At 50.2% G+C, this 15,090-nt stretch overlaps 5 protein-coding genes across 5 annotated transcripts; 2 read left to right on the forward strand and 3 right to left on the reverse strand.

The window, feature by feature from the left end:
* Positions 1-925: 925 nt before the first annotated feature.
* N7525_001438 (Zn(II)2Cys6 transcription factor) lies at positions 926-3,403 on the forward strand (the record flags this gene model as incomplete). Its single annotated transcript, XM_061211897.1, has 4 exons — positions 926-1,839; positions 1,892-2,326; positions 2,394-3,276; positions 3,359-3,403. The coding sequence occupies 4 exons, from the start codon at positions 926-928 to the stop codon at positions 3,401-3,403; spliced, it is 2,277 nt and encodes a 758-aa protein (XP_061071123.1).
* A 139-nt stretch (positions 3,404-3,542) lies between these two features.
* On the reverse strand, positions 3,543-6,346 carry N7525_001439 (ATP-binding protein; the record flags this gene model as incomplete). The annotated part of the gene is made up of 2 exons (XM_002557914.1): positions 3,543-4,565; positions 4,619-6,346. The coding sequence occupies 2 exons, from the start codon at positions 6,344-6,346 to the stop codon at positions 3,543-3,545; spliced, it is 2,751 nt and encodes a 916-aa protein (XP_002557960.1).
* Positions 6,347-6,790: 444 nt separating this feature from the next.
* Positions 6,791-9,875, forward strand: N7525_001440 (serine/threonine-protein kinase; the record flags this gene model as incomplete). Its single annotated transcript, XM_061211898.1, has 4 exons — positions 6,791-7,019; positions 7,076-8,970; positions 9,027-9,089; positions 9,144-9,875. 4 exons carry the CDS (start codon positions 6,791-6,793, stop codon positions 9,873-9,875), a joined length of 2,919 nt encoding a protein of 972 aa, XP_061071124.1.
* Positions 9,876-10,420: 545 nt separating this feature from the next.
* On the reverse strand, positions 10,421-13,768 carry N7525_001441 (DUF3591 domain-containing protein; the record flags this gene model as incomplete). Its single annotated transcript, XM_002557912.1, has 1 exon — positions 10,421-13,768. The coding sequence occupies one exon, from the start codon at positions 13,766-13,768 to the stop codon at positions 10,421-10,423; it is 3,348 nt and encodes a 1,115-aa protein (XP_002557958.1).
* A 461-nt stretch (positions 13,769-14,229) lies between these two features.
* On the reverse strand, positions 14,230-15,087 carry N7525_001442 (RNA methyltransferase; the record flags this gene model as incomplete). Its single annotated transcript, XM_002557911.1, has 4 exons — positions 14,230-14,474; positions 14,524-14,816; positions 14,867-14,965; positions 15,014-15,087. 4 exons carry the CDS (start codon positions 15,085-15,087, stop codon positions 14,230-14,232), a joined length of 711 nt encoding a protein of 236 aa, XP_002557957.1.
* Between the last annotated feature and the right edge of the window lie 3 nt (positions 15,088-15,090).

Below are 15,090 nucleotides of genomic sequence, written 5' to 3' on the forward strand. Positions count from 1 at the left end.
GGTATGCCTTGACGGAAGTGAATATACCCAGAGATACCCGGTTCTAGCTTGTCACATTCAGACTTTGTTTCTCGGGAGTTACCCGCTGGGGGTGTTTGTGGATACGGAGCAAATGGGATTTTCTTTTCTTTTTTTTTCCTTTTGACATTGCACTTTCGCATCATTCAAGCTGCTGGCAGATATTCTAGCCAAAGTGCAATCAAGGTCCACGGATCCTTCTTAGCCTAGGGCTCTCATCCTCTCTCAACAGACATGATTCAACTTCGCCTTCACCGAATACTAATTGCTCCCTCGGCCTATGATGCGTACCAGTTGTCTCGTGCAAATGGAGCTCGAGGTCTCTGTCAATGTCAACCACTTGCCTCCTAAGACACTAGATTCCTTTGATCACATTCGGTCACATGAGCAGCCGATAACACTATCATATTGTTGCCCAGGTGGGCATGTTCTGCTTCTGCCGACTCCTATCCCATGAATATGATGCCAGTGTCAGTTGTGCTTTTACGACCAGCTAACATGGTATACGAATTTATGGCAAAATTGCTTATTGGGGCTTATATAAAAATTTCTTTTGACTTGTAACTAAATAGAGCAAATGAGCGATTTCTTTAGATGTCTATGGTCACCTTCAGTGAACAGCCCTTTACGCGGTGAAAGCCCGGTCATAAGGTCTTTCTTAATAACCGTAGCTCGTGTGTCCACGGGTGTCTCAGCACTATACTTGATAAGGACCTAGCAACATAAGAAAATCCGGGGGAGGTGGAGGCACTCCCCGCACCGGAGACTTGCCGAGATCGTGTGCTTTTCCCAATTTCCCCCTCATCCCCCGGATACTTCTCCTTTCTAACCTACCTCTAAGTCGCATCTCTTTTCAATATTCCTCGGGAATTAATTCCCTGGCTCGGCCTGTCTTGCCGATCTCGATATGACGACCACTAGCGTTGCCATGCACGAATCTCGGCCCGCGATCAAACTAAATGAAACTTCAACAGAATCGCCCGCATCGAACAAGAGGAAAGCATCCGACACATTAAAAGATGGTGCTGCACATCGCCAGAAAATTACCAGAGCTTGTGACTCGTGCAAAATAAAGAAGACCCGGTGTACTGGTACTCTACCGTGTACAAGATGTACACGCCTGTCACTACCATGCAGATACAACGCCGCATACTCTCGGGGACTACCACCAGACCCTCTTCCTGCATCGCCGAGTCCAGTTAGTCCACTTTCAACTTCGACTGCGCATCGTGCATTTGTGGGCGGGGATGGGCGCACGTCCAGCCCCAATCTACAAGCCAACGTTCGGGACTCGACTATGACTGACAATCTACTTTCAACCCAAACCCAGAACCAGCATGTGTCATCGCGAAACTCGCCAGAGCCAGGATCGACTGATTTTGAGGGTAATTACCTCGGTCCTTCATCCGGTGTGTCATTTATCAACCGCGTATGGAGCCGTCTGCATCAAGATGAAAGGACGCACTATCCGGATGGACTCCAAAATGAGTCCTCGCGGAATACAGCTGTCTTTATGTTTGGCGATAAGCCTTATTCCAATCCCCAAGAGGCGGAGTTTACCCTCCCGTCTCTGGAGAAGGCACTGGAGCTGGTGGGAATTTACTTCGATTACTCTATGGTGACTTATCGGTTTGTGCATAGGGGCAATGTGGAAGAGTGGACTAGACAGGTTTACCAAAATAACATCGGCCTCTCAAACCTCCCTGTGGGAAATATGGTTGCTCGGACCGCTATCGTTCTCATGATTATTGCTGTGAGTACTTTGTACATGGAAATGAGGCCCCGAGGAATACCTGACGGGCGGGGCGAAAGTCTAGAAAGGTTAGTAATCTCTTGATATGGTCGGACAAGGAGCCTAACTGAGGGATTAAAGTGAGCGCTGGTATGCAGCATCGAAATACATGTCTTCTCTCGAGTCAGGGCCGCCCCGACTGGAAACCATCCAGGCCCGGCTGGGCCAATGCCTCTATCTGCTGTCATCATCACGGGCCAACGAATGCTGGTACTCATTTGGCACGACAATGCAGATTGTGACTGCACTGGGATTACACAGGAAGTTGCCGGCCAAAGCCTCGAATAACGGGTGCTCATATCTAGAACTGGAGCTCCGCAAGCGCATCTTCTGGAGTGTATACATTCTAGACAAATATCTAAGCATTATGTTCGGAAGGCCTCGACTGCTCCACGATGAGGACATCGACCAAGAACTACCGGACGAAACGAACGACGAAGACTTACTGGAAGAAGATCCGACGCGAAGAACAGGATCCACGGACAGCATGATGATTGCCTCTGTTCTTCATTACCGGTGGGTCCCTCATACCTAGCCTGTACATATACTGATATAGCACCTGAGCAGCTAACACCGAATCTAGACTTGGTCGTATCCTGGGCGATATATCCCGTCAACTATACAGCATAAACACACATTCTCGCGATACCCCCATCGAGACCGCAATCCGCCTAACCTCGGAACTCGAAAAATGGAAAGAAACTGTCCCACCATTATTCAACAGTGTTCACCCAACCAGTTTAATCCCACCCCTCTGCCGTCAAAGCCAAGTTCTCCAACTCGCCTACTCGCACGCAATGATCCATGTCACTCGCTCATTCCTCTTGAACGACTTCACAGACCTCAGCCGCAGACCGAAAGTCCCCCACCCGATGGTCAGCTCGCACGTCCAGAAATGCATCCAGGCTGCCGAGAATATCATGACAATAACCGATGGTCTCGCGCATCAGGGTGTGCTAATCCAGTCCTTCTGGTTCACGCACTACGTGTGTTTTTGTGCTGTTTTGGTCGTTTACATCCATACCATCCAACAGCACCGTAAATCACTAGTCGGATCTAGTTCAGCGTCTGTCTCCTCAGTCGGGAGCCCCAATGACCCAGATAAATTGCACCAGCTCTTCTCTCTCGCTGAATCCTGTCAGCAACATCTTGCTGAAGCCACGCGCAAGAACTGTCCGAGTCGTCGCTACGGGATTATTCTGGAGGAGCTGAGACAAGAGGTTCATCGGCAAATTGGGACCAGTGGGCTCTCTGTTGAAAGTCGGCCTCATTCTTCTAATGGAAACCATATTCCGTATGTCTCGGGGGACAGTTCACAGAATCCGGATGCAAAATCGGTCCTTTTTGACCCCCAGGCGGTTGATTTCATGATGCAACCAGCCGATTTGGGGATGAATGCGGGAGATGATGCAGGCTCCCTTGAGAGCCTCGAGGGTTCGATCTGGTGGGCTCAGCTTGACTCATGGGTACGTATTAGCCCTTCCTCGATGAGCACGAGTACGGAATATCGCTCGTCTATACACAACTTGCGTTAACAGTTTGCCCTAGGCCTTTTCCAACCTCCCTAATGACCCCTCTACATTTAACTTTTAAGCACAACGAGGATGGATGGCTTACGAGACACAAAGACAAAATCGCGTTCAATTGCAAATATCCTACTACAGTCTGTGTCACATTCTGGCCATTCTTTCCTCTACACACTATCCGGTCACAAATTTTGATTCAGTGGCGTTCAAAACTGCATAAGGCCACCCCGGTGAATGTTCTCCAAGTAGTCATCGAACTTCGCCGACACCTCAATCACATCCTTGAGGTGGCCATACGTGAGAACCTCGCTTTTCCACTTCGCGTACTGACGAGCGGTGGTGATGGCATTCCGAATCTGCCGACCATTCAATTTCTCCCTCTGCAGCACATCCAAGCTCCCCATAAGATTTTCAACATCAACAGCATCCTCATCAAACCCATCCAGACGCTGGATAAAAGCCTCCCAGATGGTTCGTCTCTGCTCCTCACCAAGAGGCGGATAGTGCAGTGCCAGCTGGATGCGCGACTTGAACGCCTCATCGAAGGTACCTACCCGGTTGGTGGTCAAGATCAGGATTCCCTCGAAATACTCCACCACACGCAGAAATGCCGATACCAGCGCATTCCGGTTCAGATCTTCCAGACCGCGCTGCTCGAGGAAAACATCTGCTTCATCGAGCAGAACTACGCAGTTCCAGATCTTGCCCAGGTGTAGCACGGACTCGAGATACTTCTCCACCTCCTCTGGTTTGATGCCCACGTCACCGCATGTGACTCGATAGAGAGGCCTCTCGGCTATTTCAGCCACACTCTCCGCAGTCAGTGTTTTGCCCGTTCCTGGCCCGCCGTGCAGAAGCAAGATAAGCCCGTTTCCTTTGCCGGCGATCAGATCGGCGGAGTATTCGGGCTCGACGTGGTTGGTCACCAGTGCTTCGATAAGGTCTCTGGATTTAGAGTCGATGGCTAGACTCTCGAAGGCGTCTTTGTTCCACTCGACATGGGAGATGCGGTCGACTGAGAGGTCAAACCATTTCTTGCGCCGTAGATTGAAACCAGTCACCCTTGGAGGCATCAACATGCTGAACGGCTCTTGTGGGGGTTGCTCTCTGGCCATGACTCTCTCATCGAGTGTCTTTCTGCGTAGGTCATTATTCAAATACCCGTTCGCGTCTGGATCTGGATGCAGTCTCTTGTAAGTCTTCATGTCGATGATGTACCGGTCCTCGGCCTAGTAGCGGTGGTTAGTCGGTGCATAATTGCACGTTGACAATAAATACATACCACGGTCTGGAAATTCTCTTCCTCGGTCGCCTGATAGGACACGTACTTCTGGGTGCGGAATGTCCAGAAAATCCCCCCACGGCGCTGAAGCTTGCGGAACAGATATTCAGGGGCATACTTGACTGGGTATACCGCAAGGTCCGTGATAGAACACTCTTTGTCTGAGTCGCTATGGTGTAGAGGAAGGCTAGAGTCATCCGACAAATTATCCACTTCAGGCGACGGCGGCATCTCCATGGCGTGCTGCGACGGCGGTATCTCAAAACTGAGCCTGGTGTGAGATTTATAAAAGTTGCCATCGAATTCCCAGGTCTGGACACTGATCCACCAACAAGGATTGCTGCCACGAATGTCCATGCTCCGAGACGGCCAGTCCTTGGCTAAATACCCTACGTGCTCTTTGTTTTTGTTCGAAACCAGGACTTCGTTGGGCTTGAACAGATATTGAACATACTCCGGGCGAATTTTGCCTTTCTCCAAAAGCAGGTCTGCCGCAGTGTAGTCATTGCCGCAAGCCTCTCGGACATAGTCCATGAAGAGGTCAAGTTGTCTTTGCGCCTCAGAGCTCAGCCCTCGTTTAATTTCCGTTTCTCCAGCACCCCGGTTATGGTAGACAAAGAGGTAAGGCCACTGGACCTCTCCTGTGTTCCGGTAGTCGCTGCTCATGGAACGGAACTCTTTGCCCCTGAGGAAATCTGCGATCACGCCTTTGAGATCTTCGGAAACTGGAAGAATGGACTCGCTGAATGGCTCTGGCTTGCCATACTTTTTGTTCGGCGACTGGGACTCGGCCCTCCGTTTGTAGTTCCGGAAAACTACAAACGATATGTCTCTGTTGAGAGCGAGGTACAGCTCGAAGTTAACCAGCGGATCGTTGCAGCGCAGATATGGCGCACCCATGTTTCGGTGGATGAGCTCAGGGGGATCGGTATAAATCCCCATCCATGGATAGCTGGGTCTAGGTCCGAGTCGCCTGGGCCTGGGGCTAAATTCATCGTCGCTATCGTGCATGATCTGATTCTCACTCGCATAGGTGCTGTCTTTCTCGATCCGGTAAAGGACCTGATACTTTGAGGCTGTGGGTAGGGCTGGCTTTCCTTCCGACTCCCGGACCTTGTCTCGAAGAGCTGCGATTTGGGCCTTGAGGTCATTGGCTTCTGATACAGAGACACTTCCTTGGCTGGGAGGAGTGTACATGTCTGAGCCAACGGGATTTGAGTACTGCGGATTCATATCGTATGAGTTCACAGAACGTGGACTCGGAATATGTTGCCTTGCATGGGTGTAAGGGGCATCGATATGATATTTCGTGGGCTGGGGATACACCGGGGCTTGGGGATATTGATATGGAACAGGACGACCTGGCGCTGGAGGGGTAGGCATGTCTTGGTTGTTGACTACCGATGGCCCGAAAGAAGGGACAGGGATATTAGGCCCGAGTGGCCTTTGGTATGCGCTGCTCTGTGTCGCAGCCATGGCGGCATTTCGCCGGGCGACGTTCTGTTGTTCTAACAGCATGAGTTTGAATGAGTAATCCTGATTGTTTTGGTGTTCTTCCGGAGTATTGGCATTCGGAACGTAAGATGAACCACCAAGAGGAGGAGCTTCCCCTCCCAGCGAAGCAGGAATCGGTTGCTCTTGTGAGGCGCTTTTGCTCAAATCTTCGGAGATGGTGTTGGTCGTGTATAGCTCGTTACGAGGGTGAACTGGGTTTGAACGAGAATACATGTCCACAGATGACAGAGATGCTTCTGAGGATAAATTAAATGGACGATTCTACTGTCCAGAGGGAGTGGGAAACAGACAATAAATAGGCCAAAATGGGGGGATACGAGGAGATTCTGATTCCAACCACCCCCGCGTCATTGAGCCTCTTTGGATTGTCATGTGGTGTGGCTGTGTGTATGTGCATGTTCATGTTTGATTCTTTTTCATGCATAAGTGGCTATATCCTGTGTACGTTGATGTCTTCCAGGTTCTCCATGTCTATCAGGTCCTGGGTCATACAGGGAAGTCCGGTGGTGCTTACCCTCTTCCGTGGTTGCCAGCCCTAACAACTTGGGCACTTCACTACCAACACCTAAGCTCTATACTTCATGATTCATGCATCTACCCCAATTATATCGTTAAGGTCCATGTTTCATTCAACACTCATTGGCTCTGGAGGCAAACATGACCTCCAGTAAGAAAGATGCAAATCGACGAAGTCTTTTCAATCTCTTGATCCCAACTAAAATCGTCGTCTCTGGGAAGCCAGACCCATCTCCAACCGACTCTGGGGCAACAGAAAGCCCAGCATCAGAGCCAATTATCCCAGTGCGAAAAGATCGGCTTAGGGCTCGTTTGACCCGCAGTGGCTCCAAGATTCTACTATTGCTGGGCTTGCGTGGTTCATCCAAGAGTGAGTGGTGGTGTCTTTCATATTATACCGGACCACTCACTGATTCTCCATCGCAGGCAACAAAGAATTTAGTGTCGACAGTGATTACTGCGATTCCGTGCAGGCCCGCGACGAAAGTTCAGATGTCTCGAACCCATCTTCCCCAAGTGGTAATGGCAATGATAGCCCAGGATATCCGATTGCAGCCGAGTCCCCACGAAGCGAACCGCTACCTACCACTCCTTCACTCAGTATCCCTACCCAAGTGGTCGATACTTATTCCGAGCCACTTCCTGACCTACAATCGTCACCCGAGAGTCAGGGTGAATTAGCTGTTGTCAACGACGTGCAGCAACATGCCACAGGCGAGGACCCTCTGCCGACTGCCGTCACTGAGCAACCGAGTCTATCCAATTCAAAATTTGTCGATCGCTTCTCGCATAAGATCTCGCTTGCGTTTGGTCAGCCCACTGTCGTCCGCCGTGTACATCTTCGGTCAAGGCCGAGTATTCTTCCCGTTAATTCGCCAGTATTGGAAGATCTGAGCAAACAGAGTGATGGTGCCAATGATAGCTCAAACCCGTCAACCAGCCCCAGTAGTGGTGGGTCTCCTGCTCGCGGGCAGTCAACTTCACTGACTCCGATCACGTCCGGGGGGCCGTCTCCTTCCTCGGATAAAGGCAAACTGCACGATGGACACGAGACTGCAGTGGTGCATTGGCCCTCTCTCTCCGAGATTAATGAAGCCTCCAACGCTCCAGACACCAATGTAATCGCAGTATCGCCGTCAATCAAAACTGTCGAAGCGACATCAGTGGCGAAAGTTTACTTGGAACTATATTTCAACTCCATTTTCCACAACAAAGACTCCCGTCAGCAACGTCAGCTCGAGTTGGAGCAGCACATCTATGCATTTGAGCTCACACCCGAGGAGCGGTTGATGACAAGACACAACTGGGTCTTGCGAGAGAACGATTATCTTCGACAGTGCCGTGTGCTCAAATCAAACCGATACTGCAGCCAAACAGAAAACGCCATTTCTGTTGCGGGGTACAAGCCTGTAAAGATACTGGGGAAAGGAAGCTTTGGTGTTGTGCGTCTTGTTCGACCGAGTGGTTGTGATTCGAAAAGTTCCCAGGAAGACGCCCCTCTGACACTCAATGACAACAATGTCCAAACCAGATCGAATCCTCTTGGAGCCCTGATGTCTGCCGTGGAGGGTGCCAGACGGAGCCACCGAAGGTATATGACCGGTGAAAAGAAGGAAGTATATGCCATGAAAGTTATCAGAAAGGCGGAGATGATCCGCAACTCGCAGGAAGGCCATATTCGAGCGGAAAGAGACTTCCTCGTTGCCTCTGAGAGCTCTCGCTGGGTTGTTCCTTTGATCGCCAGCTTTCAAGATGCCAACAATCTATATCTTGTGATGGATTACATGGTTGGTGGTGACTTCTTAGGGTTATTGATCCGTAAAGATACACTCCGCGAGGACTGGGCACGATTTTACGTCGCCGAAATGATATTGTGCATTGAAGAGGCACACCGACTTCGCTGGATTCATCGCGATGTGAAGCCCGATAACTTCCTCATCTCTGCGTCGGGCCATTTGAAGATCTCCGACTTTGGTCTGGCTTTTAATGGGCATTGGTCGCATGATCAAGCTTATTATAACAGCCATCGCTACTCCTTGCTGGAGAAACTTGGTATCGACGTCAAGGGTGATTCCGAAGACCAGAAGTTGGCTGCCGAAGCGAAAGAGCTCGCCCCTGATATCAAGTTGCACAGTCTAGATGACCATACTCTTCATCAACCATCTTCAACAAGCTTGTTGGATTGGCGAAACAACAAAGGACGACGGAGGTTTGCAAAAAGCGTTGTCGGAACCAGTCAATACATGGCACCTGAGGTCGTTCGCGGTGAAATGTATGACGGACGATGCGACTGGTGGAGCTTGGGTATCATTCTATACGAGGTAGGGTTGCTCGACATTCCCGTATCGTGTGTATCAAAGTCTCACAGCGTTTCCAGTGTCTATATGGTTTTACGCCCTTTGCCAGTGAAAATCGCCATGATACAAAGATCAGGATCCTCGTGAGTACCTTCTTGGTTCCGTTGTTCCAGTGAACATTTCCTAAAATTCTCAAGCACCACTCAAGGACTCTGCGATTTCCCCGGGAGAAACACACCGACAAGTTAGTCTCTCAGGAGGCCATGGATCTGATTACCAGGATTCTCCAAGAGCGCGAATATCGCCTGTGCTCTCCAAAGTACCAAGCCAATGACATACTGAATGGACGTCCTGTCTCGACCCAAATGCTCTACTCTATGGACGCGCGGTACAGAAATATCGCGAGCTACTATGTATACCCCAATGATGCAGCAGACATCAAGATTCATCCGTTCTTCCGGGGTATTCGATGGCAAGATCTCCACATGTGCCAACCACCAGTGGTTCCTAGGGTTAGGAACTGGGAAGATACTAGATATTTTGACGACTGGAAGTTGGCCAGCAACGAGATCGAGAATGCTGCTAGTAGTGACTCGGGGGATCCTGAACAAGATCCTGACGCGATCATCCCTGGGAATCAAGAAATAAGTCCAGCAGAGGACGTCGCTAAGCCGCCAGTTGCTGAGACTACCCCACGCGCAGCACAGGAGCAGGCGAAGGACGCGGAAAAGAAAAAGGAGAAGAAGCGACCCCGCGATAAAATCCTGCGAGACAAACAAATGAGCAAGACTGTCTTGGACATTCGCAAGAAGGGCGCTTTTCTGGGCTATACATACCGGCGACCCAGTGACGTTGCTTTGGCTTTCAGTACGGAGCGAGGGCGTCAACCGTATACCAGAGGCCAATTGGCCGGTCTCTATGCGCCGTGACTATACAAAGCAAAGTCGTGGAATGGGGAGTTGACGCCCTACTCGACTTGGAACAAACCTGTTGGCTATTGTTACATTCCCATTCGCACGACAGACCACCGGGTCACACATATCCATATAACCCTCTTGTATAGCGCCTCATTCCCTCATAGATGACTACCCATGTCCTTGAACAGTCTTCACTCTGCCATCCCTCATGTATCTTTAGGAACGAATATATAATTATGGACAGGAGATGCTAGCCTACACTGCACAAAAAGTATTGTCATCAGATTGAATACATTCTATTTCCTATGATGTTTCATCGAAGATGAGTGAAAACACCCAAAAGGAAACAATGCTGGGAAATTCATACACAAAGCAAAAGGAAGTGGCTATGTATGGTTCTCAAATCAACATCTGGTGGGCAGGGAACCGGGTATCGGAGAGCAAGTTGGGGACAGAGAATCTTCTTATAAGGGGTATCGAGTTCGGGGTAGACAGATATAAGGGGGGACGATTAAGGGGATAGATGCGTAAGTCGGCAAAGAAAAAGCGAATCGAGTTCACAGAACCGGCGCACTCATGGAGAAAGCCGAATCCGTGACACGATCCTCGGGCTTCATAGTACCATTGAGAAGTGGACAGAGCTTCTTGTTTGTCTTTATGTGTCCGACCTGACCGCAGTTGGCACATTTGCGTTGAGTACCAGCAGGCTTGCCGTCCGGATCGCCGGAACGAGGGATGCCCTTTTGCTTCTCGCGGGCGAAACGACGCTCCTTGTTGCGGTGGAGACGGGTGAGCTCGGCCTCGATCAACTTCTTGTTGCGGCTGTCGAGGTCTGTATCGCCCGTAGGGGTGATATGTTCCAGCTTTGTGTGCATGGCTTCGTTGGCGTGACGGTGTTGGATGTAGTGCCTGATCACTCGGGGATCGAAAACATGTTGTTCCTGGTGCACGATTTCGCCGTTCGCCTGTTTCAACTGGCGGGTGATACGCAACACTTTGCCGCGCTGGCTGTTGAAACTCATTTTACTGAACTGACTTGTTGTCTCATCATCACGGCGATACGGCCCAGGTGTCTGTGCTTCAGACCGGGGTGTTGGTTTGTTGAATTGATCCTGGTAGTCGTCTTCTTGGTCGACGTCGCTCTCCTGGTCGGAGTGCTCAATGGTGGAAGACAAGCTGCTTTTCTGAGCATCCCAAATCCGACGAATGGATGTTTCGTATGATTTTTGCTGGCGGGCAACATTGTAGCTGTGACCTCCCAGCTCCTTGAGTCGCTGCGCATCCAGCTTATCCTCAACACTTTCACCGATGGCCTTGAACCCACCCTTCATGCTTGTTTTGATGAAGTTATAGCCCTCACCTCGGCCGGTGGGGTCACCTTCACCATGGAGTTTCAGCATAGCCTTGCCTTGAGAGGCCAGCAAAAAGTTGCGAGTTGCCTTCCAGGGAGCCATCTGCTGCTCGAAACTCTCGAGTTCTTCATCTTCTTCGTTGTCACCGCCAGTCTCGGCATCGTTGCCATAACCAGTGTCGTGGAGGTGCTGTTGTCCAATCTGCATGGACTCCAGAAGACAAACATCTTCGGGCTGAACCCACGAGCGGATTGTGTCTTGGTCAGGGAGAACTGGATCCAGTGGCTTCCAATATTTGGTGTCTTTGTCGTGTTGAAGGAAGTCCTTGACCTTCTGTCGGTTCTGCATATCCGTAGTGTTTGGTATGTGCGCTGTAACATCGCTGATCGCAAGTCGCTCATCCGGGCTCTTTTTCAATAGACGATACACCAACATCTTCATGCGATTCTTCGCAACAGTTGTCACTTTGCGCGAATGTGGTCCAGGGATGTCAACCGATGGGAATTGCTGTCCGGCAACGTAGAAATTTTCGATGTTGCGCAGGTAATAGGTACTGCCATTTTGTCCAGTGGTGTTGCGGACTACAAGGAAGTCCGTAGATTTGGTTTGGTGTGGGAATAAGGGTGCCCGGTACATGGAGTTCGAGATTGCCGGGGAAATTTCGCCGGGGTCAACATGGCCAAAGATTGAGTAGGGGCTCTTGTCCTGTGGTAATAGAACAACAGTTTCGCCAATATCTGCCCTTGGGCGGGTGGGATCGTCAATATTCTTTCGCCGGTAATAATTGATGAAACGGTTGCACATTCCAAAGTTGGCTAGTGTCATAGGCATCTCTTCAGAGTATTCCACCAGCAAGACGTTGGAGTTGTCACCCATGGACAATGACTGTGTCGAATCATAGACAGTTTTCGCATCTTTGCCACGCAAGTGCTTGCGTTTTAACTGAACGGGGTTCTTGAAGTAAGCCGTTTGCCCAGGCCGGAAAGCCATAGCAGGTCGGTGGAAAGATCTAGCTTCAGCCTTGGCCAACTCAGTCTTGTAGTAGGGCCACTGCAAACGCAGGGCTGGCAGACCATGCTCAAGTGTCACGTTGCCAAGAGTACTGCGGATCTTGTTCTGATGATTCTGTTTGAGCATGTCGTATGCTTGGTCATTTGAGATGTTGTATCGCTGAGTGAGGCGGCGCGTGAGATTCAGGTCCACTTCATCCCTGGTGCGAGGAGCGGTATGTTTCGGCTTGTTTGCCACGGCATCCGCTCTTAATTCGTCGACAAGAATGTTTGGATCATTGAGATCAATTGTGACTTTCTTTGCGATTTTCATTGTCGCTTGTTCCGGATCATCCAATAGTGGGATATCGATATGTGATAGAGCAATGACATCCATGGGAGTCGGGCCGGTCTTTCGTTTCTTGCTCGGAACCTCGGTTTCCATGAGCCAATCTTCATCCTCATCCAAGATATCATCGTTTCTTTGTGCCAATGGCTTCTCTTCCGGGTCAATGCTAGAGACATCATCCTTAATATCCCAGTCCGCACAAATCGTTCGAAGGTCCTGCATGGTGAAGCCACCGGGCAGCATTTCATCTCCGTCCACATCATCCATGTCAATGTCTTCCTTTGTGTCTTCCTCCGCCTCTTCTCCGTCCCCTCCGCGGTCTGATTGTGTAATCATTACCAAGCCATGAGTTTCATGGTCAAGGCCACGCTTGAGCGGTTGACCGGTTCTGAAGGCACGTTCATGATCAGCCGCCAGCTCTATGTTCACTTTCGTAGGCAAGACAGGCTTAGGTGGCTTCGCCGGCTGCTTTCCAATGAATATGGCTTTCTTGTGAGGTATCAACTCGAGCCAACGCGGAAGAGTATTGCGGTCGAACGAGGGAAACAGGGACTGCAAAAGCTCTTCGTGGTTCTCAGGCGGTGCAGGTGGGTTTTCAACACCTGACATGGCGAACAACTGCTGCTGAAGTTTCCATGCGCGGAGTTCGACAGGATTCATGTCTTCCGACAGAATACTGTCATCATCCGGGAATTCATCCTCCCCCATAATGGGTGGCTCTGGCTGCGGCGCCGGGGCTGACGGGATGGGCAGTAGGTCAACGGGTGCATCTGTTAAAGGCATTTCTTCGTCTTCGAAAAGGCCACGAGTAGGATCATCCTGTCCAGCAGGAGGCGGCGAAAAAGAACCTTCGCCAAAGAGATCATCGAGGTTGTCATCCTGGGCCTGAGCGCCCTCTCCTGGGTCACCGAAGAGATCATCTCCGTTTCCGAAAAGAGCGGCGTCGTCTGAGCCCAAGTTCGCGAAAGAATCTTGATTATCATTCACTGCAGGCAGGGCTGGGTCTGGGCGTGTAATGACCTCTTCTTCCGGAAGTTCATCGTCGTCGAAGTCCTCGTAGTCGATTGCATCGTCGGCTTTTTCACCAACTTCCAACTCACGCGACAAGAAGTCCAGAGAGGGGCCTGTATCTTCGTAGTTGTTCAGTTGTCGCATCACATCGTCGAAATCAGTATCCTCCTGAGCCTCCGGGGCTTTCGGTGTTGCGTGAGGCATGATGGGCAAATACGATCGTGTTCAAAGCGAGAGAAGTGTTGTAAATGAAGAAACCGTTAGATTCAACAAGTTGGTGAGAGAAATCGCAGGATAAGAATGTAGGCGCGAGCCGGACAAGGCGACAACGCGATTCAGAATATGCACATCTGGGTATCAGGCGGGTCTGCAACCTGGGAGTGGGTTTTGCCGTGGCTCGGGTCGTGCAGAAGAGAGGAAAAAGAGGAGGGGCGTGGCGGACAGGTGGTTGTAGAGAGAAAATGGGTTTCCAGGATAATGAGCAAGGGACGGGTCACGCTAACCCGATATGGCAATCAGCTAGATGCCTGAATTCAATAGAAAAAGGCTCAATAGATACATAATTACGACAATGAAGAAGAATAGAGGGCAAAAAAGGAAAAGGTACATTATTGATGGTAAAAATACATGAATGAAACTATTGTCAGATGAATAGCAACCATAAGTCATGACACATTGAAATCCCCATAGAAAATACACAACGCCTTGCTTGCGCCCTCCATACAATAGTGCATTACTGTAGCCTTGCCACCAGCAGGGACCAGCTTTGCAATCTGTTTCAAGTCAGAGGTCCTTGGAATGTAAAGAACCATGTGCTTGCTGAATACTGAGTATTCATCGTACAATCTTTGGAGGGAATATGGCTCCATGGTCTTCAGGTTGAATACCCGATCTGAACGATATCCGGGTCCTGTTACATTTAGTTCATGCCACAGAAGCAATGATATGGTGACACTTACCTCCCCAGGGAGGGCTAGCAAAGACGACACTGTACGGCGCCAATTCTTTAAGCTGGTTCTTAAGAATCTCGAAGCAATCGCCTTCGAACCAAGTGATCTTGTCCTCCACCCCATAGACCTTCGCATTGTGTTTTGCGCATTTTAGGACAGCAGGGTTTTTTTCAATCGCGTAGATTCGTTTCCATTTTCCGGTCAAGGCAAATGCGATAGTGTTTCCGCCTGCGCCAGCGAAGGCATCCACGAGAATACTGCGCCCAGCAGGCGCTGAGTCGGCAATTTGTGAAGCTATTTTGCTAATGAAAGTTAGCAGGCAGCCTAGAATAGTAGCGAAGGGGTCACAAACTTGGCAACTGGTTCTGGCGTGACGCCAAACCAAGCATCATCGGTCAACCATACACCATCGTCGTACTTAGAGAAAATCCGGTAGCGCTGTGCCCAGTAGCTGGTTATTAAGTTAGCATTGGTATTTTTCAAGAACAATTACACTTACTTCTGGATGTCCCAGGGCACTTCTTGCAAACTGCTGTAGTGATGCACCTCTGGAGGCGCGTCTTCGTCTGCCATGAT

Source organism: Penicillium rubens, assembly GCF_028828025.1.
Source record: "Penicillium rubens strain IBT 27055 chromosome Unknown utg000001l_segment0_segment0, whole genome shotgun sequence".
Classification (NCBI taxonomy): domain Eukaryota; kingdom Fungi; phylum Ascomycota; class Eurotiomycetes; order Eurotiales; family Aspergillaceae; genus Penicillium; species Penicillium rubens.